Below are 18,289 nucleotides of genomic sequence, written 5' to 3'. Positions count from 1 at the left end.
TGGTTAGGATCTATAAATTACTGAAAAGTATGTGAACTAAAAGAGTGCAGTTCTCCTAAATAGTGAATTAATTGGTCACTTAAGGGCCTCAATTGGCCCACAGGTGAACAGGCCTGCCCGTTGTGGGTAAAGTCTCAGCAGAGGTTGCTCTTGAACACCCTCTTTTTCCTTTATAATTATAGAACATAGAACAGTACAGCACAGAACAGGCCCTTCGGCCCACGATGTTGTGCCAAGCTTTATCTGAAACCAAGATCAAGCTATCCCACTCCCTATCATCCTGGTGTGCTCCATGTGCCTATCCAATAACCGCTTAAATGTTCCTAAAGTGTCTGACTCCACTATCACTGCAGGCAGTCCATTCCACACCCCAACCACTCTCTGCGTAAAGAACCTACCTCTGATATCCTTCCTATATCTCCCACCACGAACCCTATAGTTATGCCCCCTTGTAATAGCTCCATCCACCCGAGGAAATAGTCTTTGAACGTTCACTCTATCTATCCCCTTCATCATTTTATAAACCTCTATTAAGTCTCCCCTCAGCCTCCTCCACTCCAGAGAGAACAGCCCTAGCTCCCTCAACCTTTCCTCATAAGACCTACCCTCCAAACCAGGCAGCATCCTGCTAAATCTCCTCTGCACTCTTTCCAGCGCTTCCACATCCTTCTTATAGTGAGGTGACCAGAACTGCACACAATATTCCAAATGTGGTCTCACCAAGGTCCTGTACAGTTGCAGCATAACCCCACGGCTCTTAAACTCCAACCCTGTTAATAAAAGCTGACACACTATAGGCCTTCTTCACAGCTCTATCCACTGAGTGGCAACCTTTAGAGATCTGTGGATATGGACCCCAAGATCTCTCTGTTCCTCCACAGTCTTCAGAACCCTACCTTTGACCCTGTAATCCACATTTAAATTAGTCCTACCAAAATGAATCACCTCACATTTATCAGGGTTAAACTCCATTTGCCATTTTTCAGCCCAGCTTTGCATCCTATCTGTCTCTTTGCAGCCTACAACAGCTCTCCACCTCATCCACTACTCCACCAATGTGGAGTGGAGTTGAGGTACATCAGCCACAATTGAATGGTTGAGCAGGCTAAAGGGGGTGTGTGGCCTATTGCTGTTCCTTTTTCTTAGGGGCTACCGATTGCAAATTGGAATATTAACCAATTTGCTTTCCAGCCGAAGGGTTATTTTAAGCTCAGAAAATTTTCCGTACCAATTTTTTTAAAAAAACGCTGAGGTTTGCTTTGTTTAATCCAAAATTACTGCGGTTACAGAAATGATTCTGTATGTTTCTGTGGCAATGCTTCACGTGATTTGGATTACATTTTTCCAGATGTTATTGGAACTTGTATATTGTACTTAAACGATCCAATACTGAAAAAGGGTTGGGAGAAAAAGAACCAACCTCACAGCGCCAGGGACCTGGGTTCGATTCAGACTGCCTGTGTGGAGTTTGTACGTTCAAAGTTTTAAAGTTTATTTATTAGTGTCACAAGTAGGCTTACATTAACACTGCAATGAAGTTACTGTAAAAATCACCCAGTTGCCACTCTCCGGTGCCTGTTCGGGTACACTGAGGGAGAATTTAGCATGGCCAATGCACCCTAACCAGCACGTCTCTCGGACTGTGGGAGGAAACCAGAGCACCCAGAGGAAACCCATGCAGACACGGCGAGAACGTGTAGACTCTGAATCGAACCTGGGTCCCCGGCGCTGTGAGGCAGCAGTGCTAACCACTGTGCCACCCCGCACATTCTCCCTGTGTCTGCGTGTGTTACCTCCGGGTATTCCGGTTTCCTCCTGCCATCTAAAGATGTGTAAGTTAGGTGGATTGGCCATGAAAAATGCATGGGGTTACGGATATAGGGGTGGATTGAGCCTCGCGTAGGGTGCTCTTTCGGAGGGATGGTGCAGACTTAATGGGCCGAATGGTCTCTGCTGTACTGTAGGGATTCTAAATACTGAAGAAGGGTGGGGAAAAAAACAAATTATATTATTAAATGCCTGATCACATCTTTGAGGCACCCTGATGTGCTTCCACTCAATTAATTACTTTCAAAGTCTCATCTCTGCAGTACGAGGAGATTTATGGATTAGACAGACCAATAGTCATGTGTAGCTGAAACGTAACATTTTACACTCCACTAGATGTTGGTTGATTTGCTGTTAATTTCTGTTTCGTTATACATCAACACATCTTTAACACTATAGAAGAATGTGTAAATTGCATTTAAGGCAGAATTTAGGAATGTAAAAGTTCAGAGTAGACAATGATGAATGTAATGGGTGGCACAGTGGTTAGCACTGCTACGTCACAATGCCAGGGACCTGGGTTCGATTCCCGGCCTGGGTCACTGTCTGTGCGTTCTCCCCGTGTCTGCATGGGTTTCCTCCGGGTGTTCCGGTTTCCTCTGGAGAAAGACGGGCTGGTTAGCTGCATTGGCCATGCTAAATTCTCCCTCCAGTACCCGAACAGGTACCAGAGTGTGGCGACTAGGGGATTGTCACAGTAACTTCATTGCAGTGTTAATGTAAGCCTACTTGTGAGGCTAATAAATAAATTTTAACTTCAGCTGCAGAATACAAATTAAAATTTTGTGTAATCTTCTGTAGAATACATTATTTTTTTTTGTTTAAAAATGTTATTTGCAGATGTTCAGGCAATAACGCTGAACTGCTAAATCGATCATTTTTTTTAAAAAAAACCTTTTCTGTACACTCTATCCTTATTGAGCACAAACCCACCATAGGAAAAGATGCCAAGGACAGCAACCCATTGACCGGAATTGGTACTGTCATTGTGTAACCTATCAGTGGAACACGCAAGTGACGGTTAATGTATTTGTAATGATTGCTCCTTCCGCCCTCCCATGCTCTGCTGTTTCTCTTGGCAAGTAACCTATGGCTCCAGCTGAGTTTGGAGTTTACTGCCAGGCTGTTTTAGATCATTAAACTTTACACTGATGGAATGCTACTGTGCTGTATGACGCCACCCTGCCAATTTATTTCCCAAACTAGTATGGTGTCCCGGCCTCATTGCGAGGCTTGTGGCAGGACTGCTGAGGTGCTCCATGGCTTTCTCACTCTTAAGGCAACACAAGGAGATGTGTTTCAGCCAGACGTCCGTTGATTGACTGCTCTCCTTGTTACTCAAGATTGTGTACCAGCGGCGGAACTTTATGAATGTTTCCTGCCCTTGGGACTGTCTCCTAGTGTCTCCCAACCGCGTTCTTTATGTGGAAGTGTTCAGCTCCAGAATTAACCATTGCTTTCTGTCCCAGGGTTGTTGGAACAAGTGTTTATTGAAGGAAATGTATATTGTGCCTTTGCTACCTGTGTGCCGTTTTCCCCTCTCATTCCCTGTGTCCCAGCAGCTGCCTTCCACCTTGTTACGGGTTTCATAGAATCATACAGCACAGAAGAGGCCCTTCGGCCCATCGCACCAGCACATTAGAAACATCTGAACTTCTGCCTAATCCCATTTGCCAGCACTTGGCCCAGAGCCCTGAATGTGATGATGTGCCAAGTGCTCATCCAGATACCTTTTTAAAGGATATGAGGCAACCCACCTCTGCCACTCTCCCAGGTAGCACATTCCAGACCGTCACCACCCTCTGGGTAAAAAATCTTTTCCTCACATCCCCCCCTCTAAAACCTCCTGCCCCTCACCTTGAACCTATGTCCTATGTTTCTTGCCTTGTGCTTGCATTCTGAGGAATGGGATGGATGGAAGGGAAGGAAAATAAAAGAAATCCACCAGCTGCTGTGGAGCGCTGCATCAGGGAGTTTAGCAGGGTAAATACGTGGGGTTACGGGGAAGGGCCTGGGTGGGATTGTGGTCGGTGCAGCCTCGATGGGCTGAATGGCCTCCTTCTGCGCTGTAGGGATTCTATGATTATTTGGTCTGATAAGGCTGCTGCGAAATGCCTTGGATTGGTTGACTTTTCCTACACTTATACACAGTGGCACAGTGGTTAGCACTGCTGCCTCACAGCGCCAGGGATCCCGGATTCAATTCCTGCCTCGGGTCACTGTCTGTGTGGAGTCTGCACGTTCTCCCTGTGTCTGTGTGAGTTTCCTCCGGGTGCTCCGATTTCCTCCCACACTCCAAAGATATGCAGGTTAGGTGGATTGGCCATGCTAAATTGCCCCTTAGTGTCCCAAGATGTGTAGGGCAGGGGGAGTCAGCGGGGTAAGTACGTGGCGTTATGGGGATAGGACCTGGGTAAGATGCTTTTTGGGACAGTCGATGCAGATTCAATGGGCCAAATGGCCTCCTTCTGCACTGTAGGGATTCTATGTATAAGGAGCTGTATTGATGCAAGTGAGAAGGTTATCCATTTGCCAACCCATTCACACTTATAGTCCATCATTAATATTGAGATGAAGCCCGTCTGCAAACTGGCGATGTGATGAAGGCTGTCCCATTGGACCCATTCCTCTCCTCCCACCCCCATCACCCATCCAAATAGCATCCTGAGTTAAAATCAGTCCAGTTTTATTATCGTCAAACAGCTATTTGACTACAGGAGCTTCACAGTTAAACTCCATCTGGTGTTTATGTGACACCCACATGTGCACTGTGCTGTCTAATGATCCGAGCTGGAATCAGAAATGGGAACTCACCCCTTCATCATCCAGAGGTGCTGAGACCATTCCAGCTGTTAGACATCTCTTTGAGCAAGATCAGTTAACATGCGGCAACACTGGGATCAAACTGGGTCCGGAGCACTCAGTATCCCATGAAGCAAAGTGTTTAATTTCAAACAGATTTGTAGAATGAATTTTACAGGTGTGGCGTGTTAAATAATTTGTGGGTGCAAATGTTTTTTTAAAAAAGGGCATGTAGCATTTTCCAGAAAAAAAAAAATCTGTCCCTCTAATATACACCAGAAAGAAACATTCTGCTTGTTATTGTCATTAATCTTTGTTACATTAAAAAGGCAAATTCCCACTTAGCAAAGTACTGGATGATTGAAATCATTGTGCTCCTATCTTGCAAGCTGCCAAAACACTTAATGTAAGATGATTCTTACAACAGTCACACACTGGATAATGTGTTCCATAATGTAACTTCCCTTTTCCCAAGGTATTGAGCTCACAGCTTTCAACAGCTAATATCTTAAACAGATCAGTTTGAAAACGCCTTGGGGAGCATTGCTGGTGAAGGAAAAAGCTGGGCTGTCTGAAATGTGTAGAAACAATAAAACGTAGACTCGGTCAGCATTTTTCAGGGGTGTGTGTGCCTCTGTGTCTGTGTGTGCCTCTGTGTCTGTGTGTGCCTCTGTGTCTGTGTGTGCCTCTGTGTCTGTGTGTGCCTCTGTGTGTCTGTCTGCATGTGTGTGTCTGTCTGCATGTGTGTGTCTGTCTGCATGTGTGTGTGCCTCTGTGTCTGTGTGTGCATGCGTGCGTTTGCGTTTGTGTGTTGTGTGTGTGTGTATCTCTGCATGTTGTGTATATTTGTGTGTGTGTGTATCTCTGCATGTTGTGTATATTTGTGTGTGTGTGTATCTCTGCATGTTGTGTATATTTGTGTGTGTGTGTATATATCTCTGCATGTTGTGTATATGTGTGTGTATATATGTATATATATATATATCTCTGCATGTTGTGTATATATATGTGTGTGTGTGTATATATCTCTGCATGTTGTGTATATGTGTGTGTGTGTGTGCGCTTCACACAATCTCACCCTGACGTTCTTCATGTCCTCATTGACCCATTGCAACATTGCTGGTTATTTTCCCCATTACAATAACATTCCGTTCTACATCTTTTCTGCTTTTCACATATTCTACCTCATGTCTCCTGCCTAATCTTCCCGAGTATCCTTTTCATGGCTCCACCGCTTCCTCTTCTAAAGCAAGGGATTATTATTTTTGGCCTTACAACATTCATTTCATTCTATGGTAAATCACTTCATCCACTTTTTTTTCCTGAGGTTACTAATGTTTCCCTGTGCTCAATATTAAATCTAACGTCACAACTATCCCAAGCACATTGCTTCACATCTCCTGTTAAGTAGTCATAGAATCCCTACAGTGCAGAAGGAGGCCATTCGGCCCATTGAGTCTGCATCGTCAACGATCCCACCCAGGCCCTATCCCTGTAACCCCATATATTTACCCTTGCTAATCCCCCTGACACTAATGGACAATTTAGCATTGCCAATCGACCTAACCCTCATATCTTTGGACCGTGTCACTGATTAGTCACTGATGACACGAAGATAGGATAAGAGAGAGATGTGAAGAGGACATAGAGTCTGCAAAGAGATTTAGATAGGCTAAGTGAATGGGCAACAAGTTGGCCGATGGAATATAATGTGGAAAAATGTGAACTTGTATACTTGGCAGGAGAAATAGGAAAGCTGTATATTTAAATGGAGAAAGACTGCAGAACTCTTACTGTAAGAAGTTTAACAACACCAGGTTAAAGTCCAACAGGTTTATTTGGTAGCAAAAGCCACACAAGCTTTCGAGGCTCTAAGCCCCTTCTTCAGGTGAGTGGGAATTCTGTTCACAAACAGAACTTATAAAGACACAGACTCAATTTACATGAATAATGGTTGGAATGCGAATACTTACAACTAATCCAGACTGGATTAGTTGTAAGTATTCGCATTCCAACCATTATTCATGTAAATTGAGTCTGTGTCTTTATAAGTTCTGTTTGTGAACAGAATTCCCACTCACCTGAAGAAGGGGCTTAGAGCCTCGAAAGCTTGTGTGGCTTTTGCTACCAAATAAACCTGTTGGACTTTAACCTGGTGTTGTTAAACTTCTTACTGTGTTTACCCCAGTCCAACACCGGCATCTCCACATCAGAACTCTTACTGTACAGAGGGATCTGGGTGTCATGAATTTCAAAAAGTTAGTCTGCGGGTACAGTAAATGATTGGGAAGGCAAATGGAATGTTGGCATTTATTGCAAGGGGAGGGAATATAAACGTAGGGAAGGTTTGTTAAAGTTGCACAGGCAGTTGGTGAGACCACATCTGGAATGCTGTGTATATTGAGGTCTCCCAGGTCAACTCCCTCCCAAATGTATGCACTGTGCCACCACCTCTGGTGGGACAGGACATACCCAGTGATGATGATAGTGGTATCTGGAACGTTGGTCAAAAGATGTACGGGTTAGGTTGATTGGCCATATTAAATTGACCCTAGTATCTTGGGGATCCGCATGGTAAATATGTGGGGTTGCAGGAATGAGGCCTAGATGGGATTGTGGTCGGTGCAGACTCGATGGGCCGAATGGCATCCTTCTGCACTGTAGAGAATTCCATGATTGTCTGTAAGCTATGATTTCATAGGAGGACTCTATCAGGCTGGTGCTTGACTGGTCAGTGAGAAAGCTGTCCCAATTTTGATGTTAGTAAGGGGGACTTTGCCTGTCAGGATATCACCGACTGCTTCATGGCCAATGAAGTATCATAGAAACCCTACAGTACAGAAAGAGGCCATTCGGCCCATCGAGTCTGCACCGACCACAATCCCACCCAGGCCCTACCCCCATATCTCTACATATTTTACCCACTAATCCCTCTAACCTACGCATCTCAGGACACTAAGGGGCAATTTTTAGCATGGCCAATCAACCTAACCCGCGCATCTTTGGACTGTGGGAGGAAACCGAAGCACCCGGAGGAAACCCACGCAGACACGAGGAGAATGTGCAAACTCCACACAGACAGTGACCCAAGCCGGGAATCGAACCCAGGTCCCTAAAGCTGTGAAGCAGCACACTGTGCTACCATCCCGCCCCAAGTATTGTTGAAGCAAAGTCACTGCTGTCATGTAGGAACATACAGATCGTAGCTCTGAAGATGGGAAGCAGGGGCGATACTATGGATGATTTTAAGGTACAGCAGCTGTTGTGTTTCTGGTGCCTTTACGTGAACTCTGCAATCTCACATACCATACAATACTTAAAGAAAAAAGGAAAATATTAATTTCATTGAAGAAAAATAACTCCCAAGACACGTTCTAAGTGGGATGCAAGCCAAGAGAGTGGAAAAATAAATTGAATCACTCATGATTCAGCTCATATAACTCATTCTTGTCTGTAGCATTTCTGAATTGTATTGTGTGCCAGTTCAGTTCCTTCCAATAGCCATCCCATCGGTGTACATTTCGTTGCCACGGACAGTGTTTCTTTGGTTAGTATTTAAAGTGAAATGTTAGTAAGAGAAGTTCCTATGAGGTTTCTATTCTCAATTTGATCTGTTCACATCTTGTGTTCGTCCTATAGGTCCTGTCGTGTCCAGTGAAAATGCTACATCTAGTGTACATCACAATAAGTGGCAGAATTCCATCTTTAATGTGTCAATCCATTCCGCAATCCGATCTGGGAAATGGAAACTATTAACTGGATACCCTGGTAAGGATAAACAACGTCATCTGCACTCTCTATAATTTACTAGCCTTGCTGCTGGAACTGTATTGTTCATGTCTTTCAGGGATGTGGATGTTGCTGGCGGTACCAGCAATTATTGCCCATTCTCAGTTGCCAGAAGGTGGTGAGATATCTCTGCAGCCCAGATGATGAATGTACTCCCCTTCTGCTGTTAGATAGGGAGTTTCAGGCACGAGGAGAATGTAAATAAGATTGTAAAGAGTGCAGAGAAGGTTCACAAGGATGTTGCCGGGACTTGAGAAGCTGAGTTACAGAGAGAGATTGAATAGGTTGGGACTTTATTCCCTGGAGCGTAGAAGATTGAGGGGAGATTTGATAGAGGTGTATAAGATTTTGATGGGTATAGATAGAGTGAATGCAAGCAGGCTTTTTCCTCTGAGGCTAGGGGAGAAAAAAACCAGAGGGCATGGGTTAAGGGTGAAAGGAGAAAAGTTTAAAGGGAATATTAGGGGGGGCTTCTTCACGCAGAGAGTGGTGGGAGTGTGGAATGAGCTGCCGGATAAAGTGGTAAATGCGGGGTCACTTTTAACATTTAAGAAAAACTTGGACGGGTTCATGGATGGGAGGGGTGTGGAGGGATATGGTCCAAGTGCAGGTCAGTGGGACTAGGCATAAAATGGTTCGGCACAGACAAGAAGGGCCAAAAGGCCTGTTTCTGAGCTGTAATTTTCTATGGTTTCTATGGTTCTAGGACTTTGATCCAGGGATAGTGAAGGAACAGTGACATAGTATGAAATGAGGATGATGTGGGAAGTTGCAGGTAGTGGCGTTCCCATGTGTTTACTGCTCTTGTCTTTGTAGGGAGTTGAAGTTGGAAGGTGTTATCACAGGAGGTATGGAAGGTTGCTACAGTGCAACTTGTAGATGGTACGAATTGTGTGCTGGTGGTGGAGGGAGTGAATGTTTAAAGTGGTGGGTGGGGTATCAATCAAGTGGGCTGCTGAGTCCTGTATGGTGTTGAGCTTCTTGAGAGCTGTTGGTGCTGCACTCATCCAGTCAAGTGGAGAGTATTCCATCACCCTTCCTCTAGTTTCTCTTCTATCTTCCCTCAAGCATTCTCCAAGCTCATCTTGTGCATGAGATCCACCCCTCCCCATCCTATTCCCACTAAACTGCTGACCACCCAACATCCCCACTTGCTCATCACGTTAGCCAATATTGTAAATACCCTTCCTCTTCATGTGTTTTCCCTTTCTCCTTTATACAGCCATTATCACCCCCTCCTTTATACAGCCATTATCACCCCTTCCTTTAAAAAACAAACAATCCTTGACGCCCCCTCCCCACATCCTTGTGAACTGACATCACATCTCCAACCTCCTATTTCCCCTCAAAGTCTTTGAACATGTTGCCTCCCAAATCTATTCCCATCTTTCCAGGAACTCCATATTTGAATCCTTCCAATCAGTCTACCCTTGCTGTTGTCCTGCAGAAACCTGGCTGCTGCTTTTTTAAAAACACTTTTAAGGAGATCTTTGCTCTTTCTCCCTCCAAGTCACCTTCACTTCTCAATAACTTGGACAGTGTTGTCCCGCTCTTAAGACACTCAACCAATCAGAGCTTGATGTTGCTCTGCATTGCCCACTGATGGGCTCATTTGTATTTCTTGAGCATATCGACGAATTTGGAGCCATCGGGCTCTGATTGGTGTTCCCACAGCCACCAGCCAGCCTTGGGCCTCCCCATTGGTGGGTTCCTGTGCCTGGGCATGGTGTGCTATATTGTAAGTGTGCCTCTGATTCTGATGCACAGTTGGCTAGTCTCCCATTCCAACCCTCCGTAAACTTGAAGTCATCCTAGCATCTGCTCCCATGTCTTGACTCACCAATTCACTGAGCTATATTGGCTCCTGGTCAAGCCATAACTTAATTTTAAAATTCTTATCTTTGTTTTCAATCCATCCATAGCCTTTTCCCCTCCCTATCCCTGTAATCCTGGGCAGCCCCATAATGCTCTGACATATCTGTGCTTATCTAACCCTGGCCTTGGGCACCCCTGATTTTAATCACTCCATGGACACTTATTCAGTTGCCAAGGCCCTAAACCTCTGGAATTTCCTCCCTGTGCCTTTCCGTCTCTCTCTAAGCACTTTCATCCTTTAAAACACTTGTTAAAAGTCACTTCTTTCTCAAATCTCTTGGCCATCTAACCCAATATCTCCCTATGTGGCTTGATATTATAACTTGTTTTATAATTCTTCTGTGAACTTCCTTGGGCGCTTTTAGTACATTAAAGGTACTCTATAAATATTAGTTACCATTAGTGTTTGGGACCAGATCAGAAACTCCAAGGTATACTATAAAGTTAGCCTAGACCCAACTTTATTTGATTTTGGCATTAGTGTGAGCATAGGTAAGATTCGACTGACCCACTAGGAAGCTTTATATTAAAAGAAACTTTATTTAAGAAAATAGTTAGAATATAACAAAAAGAATTAGCATAACGTTTACCAATTAAAATATTTAAACATGACAATGTATAATCCTTATTAGCTATCCATCTCTATAGTTCCAATTAAGCAATATCCCTATAGGCATACATCCTTCTTCAGAACCAATTAGCTCACAGATATGCTCACATGCTTGTTGGATTTTCAGCCTTTCAGCCCCTCTGGACAGATACTGAAACATCTGCCTTCTGACTCCCATACAGCAGTTTCCAGAGTACAATATATCCTCAAACAGCAAAACATCCTAGACCTAGTTTCTGGCAGATGCCAGCCTCCAAACTTCAGAAAAAGAAAGAGCTACTTCTCTATACAGCTCCCAACCAGTAACTGAACTGGGTTTCTCTCTCTCAGTCTAGCCCCACCCTGGCTCCTGACTTTTCCTGTCAAAACCTAATCAAACCCCACTCTGAAAAACCCCTGGGGAAAACACGATAATAACAACCCTGCATTAATCCAGATTAAAACAAACATTTTAGCAATTAAGTTCAATTATGCTGCTGCAGTAACAAGAGGGGCTGCCGGATACAAATAAAACAGCACCGATAATAAAACAAATCCTGTACAAGAAACCTGACCCAAATACATTTCTTGAAAGTACAGTATCATCACATTAGTGGCAATGAAAACACTTGACAGTTGAAGAAGCAAACGGCCATCCTATTTGGTTTACGAAAGCATCTGACACAAATTTAATTAATTTGCATTTTTTTTGAGGCTTTGAGTAAGTTGGCCGGCAGTAAACTTCCGAGTGAAATAATCTCTGATCATTCCAGTTATTACAGTTCAGATGATTGGGACGTGTCAACTCCATTGCCAAGTTGATGTACCTTCACTGAACCTCACTGGCTGTAAAGTGTTGGAGGATATCCTGTTAAAATCAGGCCTGTATGTGCATCAATGCACGTCCCTCACACATTAGTACTGGTGCAGATTATCCCATTGGCAAATGTAGGTTCATTTTGTGTCTTTTTACATTGTGACATTTACTCAGGCGGATTAACTATTGCAATATGATTATTATGTTTATTGAGCAGAGAGAACAATCTGTTGATGATTACAATGGTGTTCCTGTGTGGACTATGTGTTATGACAAGTTAACTTTGCCCTCCTCAGCATATGGGTAATGTTTTTATTTCCCTCAGCAGCTGTTCTTGTTTGTATAACGCATGCCACCATTTGTCTTCACAGGATCCCGGCCTGTTGATATGCAATATGATGCTGTGATACGAGTGAAGGTTTAGATCGTATTAACGGAAAAATTTGTTCTGTTTACTGTAGGCTGCAGTTACTGGTTCCCACCGCCATCGCTGTCCAAACAAGTGCAGCCACTGTCACCCGAACCGCCAAAGAAAAATGTCTGGCTTTTTAACATCGCGAGTGATCCAGAGGAGAGAATTGATCTTTCAGACCGTCATCCGGACATCGTTGAGAAGCTGCTGTCAAGACTTCGACACTATCAGGCCGACGCGGTGCCAATTGTTTACCCGAATGAAGACCCAAAGTGTGATCCTGGCAAGACCGGGATTTGGGGGCCGTGGGCCTAGGAGTCAAAATTATTTAAAGCTAATAATGTCCATGTTAGTACTGATATCTGCCATTTAAAGCAGGTACTGAAGCACTAGGATTTGATTGCCAAAACATGCAAGTGCCTTTTAATATTCCTGATGAATACTGTGCGTTCAAAGCCTGAAGTGTCAGGTCGGTGCTGTCAATTTTTCTTCAGCAATAAGAATGTCATTCAGCATTATCATTTGTTTGGCAAGATAAGTCGGTGTATCATTGCCACAATGTGGAATAATCTTGAACATATGCTGCTTCAATTCATAATTCATTGCGTTCTCTGTGCTGCGGCTTGCTGTTGGGACGTGCGTCGCTTGCTAGTGCCCGACACGACCGGAGGAAACTTTTGGCTTCAGGTTTTAGCAATCATGTCATTCAACCCTAGCTGACTGAAATTCCAATGGAGTGGGGTCATGGGGCGAGGGGTGGGGGGGGGGGGGGGGGTGCGAGCTAGCAGAGCAGTTGGTTGTGAGACCTTGTTCTGTTTGTGTGTAATGAAGTACAGCCAGATCACACATTTCGAGAACAAAATATAACAGCTGCCTCTGCGATTCCGGAGTCTCTCCCTCCTCTAGCGTTTCTGACAACTGTGAAATGTAATCTTATACTGGCTCACAAACGTGAAGATATTGGGTGGAATTTTCCCCGAAATCGGCAAAAGGACGAGAAAAGCAGCATTGAAGCCACTAACGGCAATGACGGCTTTCTCTGCCGTGAGGTCCCATACATGCAGTAAGAAAAACTTAAAGTGGCAGGTCCCACGATGTAACACAGGCAATTTAGTTTTTAGTCCCTCCAAGATCGGGTGCATTTTTAAAGGTCTGGAACCACTATCATTACCCATTCTCTCCCCGTCCCCTTCCTCCCCCCACCCCGGGGGTGCCAGGCAGCAGTGCCCAGGCATGGTGCTCACCTGAACTCCCCTGGGAGGTCTGCTCGCCAGGTGCCCGCCTTCAGAGGCCAGTCATGATTCACGCCGTTCCGCACTCATGCCGCCATGACTGGATTTCCTGACCAGGGGCAGGGGGAATGATTCGGGCATTGAGGCCTGATAATTAGATGCTAATTAATTCAAATGTTGCAGATGTTGAATGTCAGGAAACGCGTCCCATCACTGATGGGGGGGGAAGGGGCAATGGGGTCACGCAGTTACTTCAGCGTGGAACGCAATTTAGGAATTCTTGCGAGATTTTCTGCTCCCATCATCAATCCCACCCAACTACAAGGGAGTAAGTGTTAGGTTTTAGAGGGCCAGATGGCATCTATCCTAGACTCCTCAGAGAGGCGAGAGATGCAATTGCTGGGCCTCTAACAGAAATCTTTGTCTCTTCACTGGACACAGGTGAGGTCCCAGAGGATTGGAGGATAGCAAATGTGGTCCCGTTATTTAAGAAGGGTAGCAAGGATAACCCGGGTAATTATAGGCCAGTGAGCTTGACGTCCGTGGTAGGGAAATTGTTGGAGAAGATTCTTAGAGATAGGACATATGCGCATTTAGAACGGAATAATCTCATTAGCGATAGACTGCATGGTTTTGTACAAGGGAGGTCATGCCTCACAAATTTGGTTGAGTTTTTGAGGAGGTGACAAAAACAATTGACGAGGGAAGGGCCATGGAAGTAGTCTATATGGATTTTAATAAAGCGTTTGACAAGGTCCCTCATGGCAGGCTGGTGCAAAAGGTTAAATCTCACGGGATAAAAGGTGAGCTAGCTAGATGGGTGGAGAACTGGCTTAGCCATAGAAGACAGTGGGTAACAGTGGAGGAGTCTTTTTCCGGTTGGAGGTCTGTGACTAGTGGTGTTCCGCAGGGCTCTGTACTGGGACCTCTGCTGTTTGTGATATATATAAATGATTTGGAGGAAGATGTAGCTGGTGTGATCAGTAAGTTTGCGGACGACACAAAGATTGCTGGAGTTGCGGATAGTGATGAACATTGTCAGAGAATACAGCAGGATATAGATAGGCTGGAACATTGGGTGGAGAAATGGCAGATGGAATTTAATCCAGATAAATGCGAAGTGATGCATTTCAGTAGACCTAATGTAAGGGGGAGCTATACAATACATGGCAGAACCATCAGGAGTATAAACACAGAGGGACCTGGGTGTACAAGTCCACAGATCCTTAAAGGTGGCAGCACAGGTGGAGAGGGTGGTCAAGAAGACATATGGCATGCTTGCCTTTATTGGACGGAGCATAGAATATAAAAGTTGGCATATGATGTTGCAGCTGTATAGAACATTGGTTAGGCCACATTTGGAATACTGTGTCCAGTTCTGGTCACCACACCACCAGAAGGACGTGGAGGCTTTGGAGAGAGTACAGGGTGTTGCCTGGTATGGAGGGTCTTAGCTATGAGGAGAGATTGGGTAAACTGGGGTTGTTCTCCCCGGAAAGACGAGGATGAGGGGCGATCTAATAGAGGTGTATAAAATTATGAAGGGCATAGATAGGGTGAACTGTGGGAAGCTTTTTCCCAGGTCGGAGGTGACGAACACAAGGGGTCACGGGTTCAAGGTGAGGGGGGCAAGGTTCAACACCGATGTCAGGGGGATGTATTTTACACAGAGGGTGGTGGGGGCCTGGAATGCACTGCCAAGCAAGGTGATTGAGGCGGACACGCTGGGATCGTTTAAGACTTATCTAGATAGCCACATGAACAGACTGGGAATAGAGGGATACAAACAAATGGCCTAGTTGGGCACATGAGCGGCGCAGGCTTGGAGGGCCGAAGGGCCTGTTCCTGTGCTGTATTGTTCCTTGTTCACCCGACGGAAACAGGAGTGGAAAATCCAAGCCATTGTGTTTATTTTGCCTTTAAAGCTCTGTTAGGGCACTGGTAAAACAGCCAGGTTTCTGCCATGCATCTCTTGGGGAGGCGATGGCCTAGTGGTATTATCGCTAGACTATTGATCCAGAAACTTGGCTAATGTTCTGGGGACCCAGGTTCGAATACCACCACGACAGATTGTGGAATTTGAATCCATTTTTAAAAATCTGGAATTAAGAATCTACTGATGACCATGAAACCATTGCTGATTGTCGGAAAAACCCATCTGGTTCACTAATGACCTTTAGGGAAGGAAAGCTGCCTTCCTTACCTGGTCTGGCCTACATGTGACTCCAGAGCCACAGCAATATGGTTGATTTTCAACTGCCCTCCAAGCACAATGAGGGATGGGCAATAAATGCTGGCCAGCCAGCAACGCCCATGTCCCCGCAAATTAATAAAATTTTAAAAATCTTCCCAGCCTCACCAGCACCAAGACGCAGCTGTTTTGTTTTCATTCAGTCACAGGATGTGGGAGTCATTGGCAAGGCAAGGCCACCTTTAATTGTCTTTAAGTAGGTGTTAATGAGCCACCTTGAATACAATTGTGTGGCTTGTTAAGCCAGTTCAGTGAACAGTTAGAAGCCAACCATAAAGCAGCAGGTTTGCAGTCGCACATCAGCCGGACTGGGCAAGGACGGTAAATATCCCTCCCTAAAGGACCAAACAGGCTCTCCATCAAATGGTGGTCACCATGACTGATTGCAGTTTTTTATATTTAATGAACTGGATTTAACTTCCCCGACTACCCTGGAGATTTCAAACTCATGTCTCCAGTTTATTAGTGCAGGCCTCTGGATTACTAGTCCCGTAACATAAACACCATACCCGCAATGGTAAACTAACTGCACATCATAGCTTCAGGAAATATGCCAATAGGAGTGAGGGGTTGCTAGGAGATCACAGAGCTGCAAGAGGTGTAGAGGTTTTGCTGTATTTCTAGTCCACCTCTTTCAGAACAAGAAATGGGACCTGAAGTTGCAGATTGTCAATGCCAATTAGAAAACAACAACAACTTTTATTTTTGTAGCACCTTTTTAAAGTAATAAAATGTCCCAAGGTGCTTCACAGGCGCATTATAGAAACAGATAAAACACCAAACTGCAAAGACACTATTAGGTTATATGACAAGAAGCTTGGTCAAAGAGATGGGTTTCATGGAGTGTCTTAAAGGAGGAAAGAGACTTGGAGAGATGGAGAGGAGTCGCCATTGTATTCCAGAGGTTAGGGCCTAGGAAACCCGAGGCATGGCCATCAGTGACCAAACTCTATGGCTTCAGGCTTTCCACTATTGAGCAATTTGAGGAAGTTTCTGCACCTTTAGTACTTCATGCCAGATAAACAGTCTGATAATTTAACAATAGTGGGGAGGGAGGGCAGGAGTCATCATCTGAAAGCACAGCGTCAGTTTTCACAGACATTCTGATGTCGCTAAGGGACATCACTATAGGTGTGAAAAGACAAACCACTTTAAGTAGGTGGCAAAATTTTCAAAGGCCTCATTTGCTTCATCAGGAAATATAAGGCAACTCAAAAATCAGTAAGCAAACCTATCCTCTGTGAAATGAAGGCAGAATGTCTGAACTTTTAAGCCAAGAAATATTTGGCTGCAACTTGAGAATGGGAAGCTAAAGGCTTTACTGTGCAGACTAAATGTGAGTGAAAAGTTCAGGACAGAAAATAATTTTAGGAACTCAGGAAAAATTATTCGAAGCCTCATTTGAAGGTTAAGGAAAATCCTGATCCTGAGATAATGGCAGTATTTGAGAAAACTAAACTCGAGCACCAAAAACTTGAGGGATAATCTTTCTCTTTTGTGCTGTTCTTGAACAAAACGTACTCAGAAACAGAAAGTGGCTTTAAAAAAAAGACAATTCTAAGAGATGACTAATTATTCGAAGAGATGATGACTGATTAAAAAAAGATAGTTCCAAGAGATGACTGATTATTGATGCATGAAGGAAATGTTGGCTAAGTAAGTGAAAGAATGAGACAAACAAAAATAATTCGATGTTGTTGCCTGTCTTATAGAAGGGAAGCAAAGCTGACCTAAAGGTGGAAAGGTGACTTTTAAAGGGCATCTGGACAAATACATAAATAGGATGGCAATAGAGAGATATGGTCCCCGGAAGAGTAGGGGTTTTAGTTCAGTCGGGCAGCATGATCGTGCAGGCTGGGAGGGCCGAAGGACCTGTTCCTGTGCTGTAGTTTTCTTTGTTCTTTTGAAAGGAATCTCCAAATGTCTAACTTTTCTGAAGCCTGATTCTGGTTTGGTTTCTGAAGGTTGGCTCAGGTTTTCCTTTGGCAGTGTTCATCAAGAGGTTTGGAGTTGTTTGAGATGCATGAGTTCCCAGAACTGCTGACAGCATTAAATGTTGCCAATGTCGATGCCAGAAATCCTGGGCAAGGACGAAATTACACAAGTCAAGGGAATTGAGTACTTCTTTAATAGCAAATGCACTTTAACCACTGATGTGAGGTATCTTATGTGCCTTCAGTGTCATAGAGTCATAGAGGTTTACTGCATGGAAACAGGCCCTTCGGCCCAACTTGTCCATGCCGCCCAGTTTTTACCACTAAGCTAGTCCCAATTGCCCGCATTTGGCCCATATCCCTCCATACCCATCTTACCCATGTAACTGTCTAAATGCTTTTTAAAAGACAAAATTTTACCCGCCTCTACTACTACCTCTGGCAGCTCGTTCCAGACACTCACCACCCTCTGTGTGGGGAAAAAAGTGTCCCTCTGGACTCTTCTGTATCTCTCCCCTCTCAACTTAAACCTATGCCCTCTAGTTTTAGACTCCCCTACCTTTGGGAAAAGATGTTGACTATCTACCTCATCTATACCCCTCATTATTTTATAGACCTCTATAAGATCACTGCTAAGCCTCCTACACTCCAGGGGGAAAAAAATCCCAGTCTATCCTTGTAACTCAAACCATCAAGTCCCAGTAGCATCCTAGTCAATCTTTTCTGCACTCTTTCTAGTTTAATAATATCCTTTCTATAAT

The 18,289-nt window shown here is 44.4% G+C and overlaps 1 protein-coding gene across 1 annotated transcript in view; it reads left to right on the top strand.

Annotated features, from left to right (window-relative positions):
* The window catches only part of arsb (arylsulfatase B), an 86,659-nt gene extending 73,804 nt beyond the window's left edge, over positions 1-12,855 (top strand). Inside the window, exons 7-8 of the mRNA XM_078214972.1 lie at positions 8,269-8,397; positions 12,161-12,855. Of these exons, the coding sequence (XP_078071098.1) occupies positions 8,269-8,397; positions 12,161-12,426 (395 nt within the window). The 3' untranslated portion in view covers positions 12,427-12,855. The remainder of the gene's footprint in view (positions 1-8,268; positions 8,398-12,160) is intronic.
* The last annotated feature ends 5,434 nt before the right edge of the window (positions 12,856-18,289 follow it).

This window comes from Mustelus asterias, chromosome 6 (assembly GCF_964213995.1).
Source record: "Mustelus asterias chromosome 6, sMusAst1.hap1.1, whole genome shotgun sequence".
In the NCBI taxonomy this organism is placed as follows: Eukaryota; Metazoa; Chordata; class Chondrichthyes; order Carcharhiniformes; family Triakidae; genus Mustelus; species Mustelus asterias.
The sequence above is the reverse complement of the archived record's forward strand: the minus strand, read 5'-3'. Positions and strand labels throughout refer to the sequence as shown.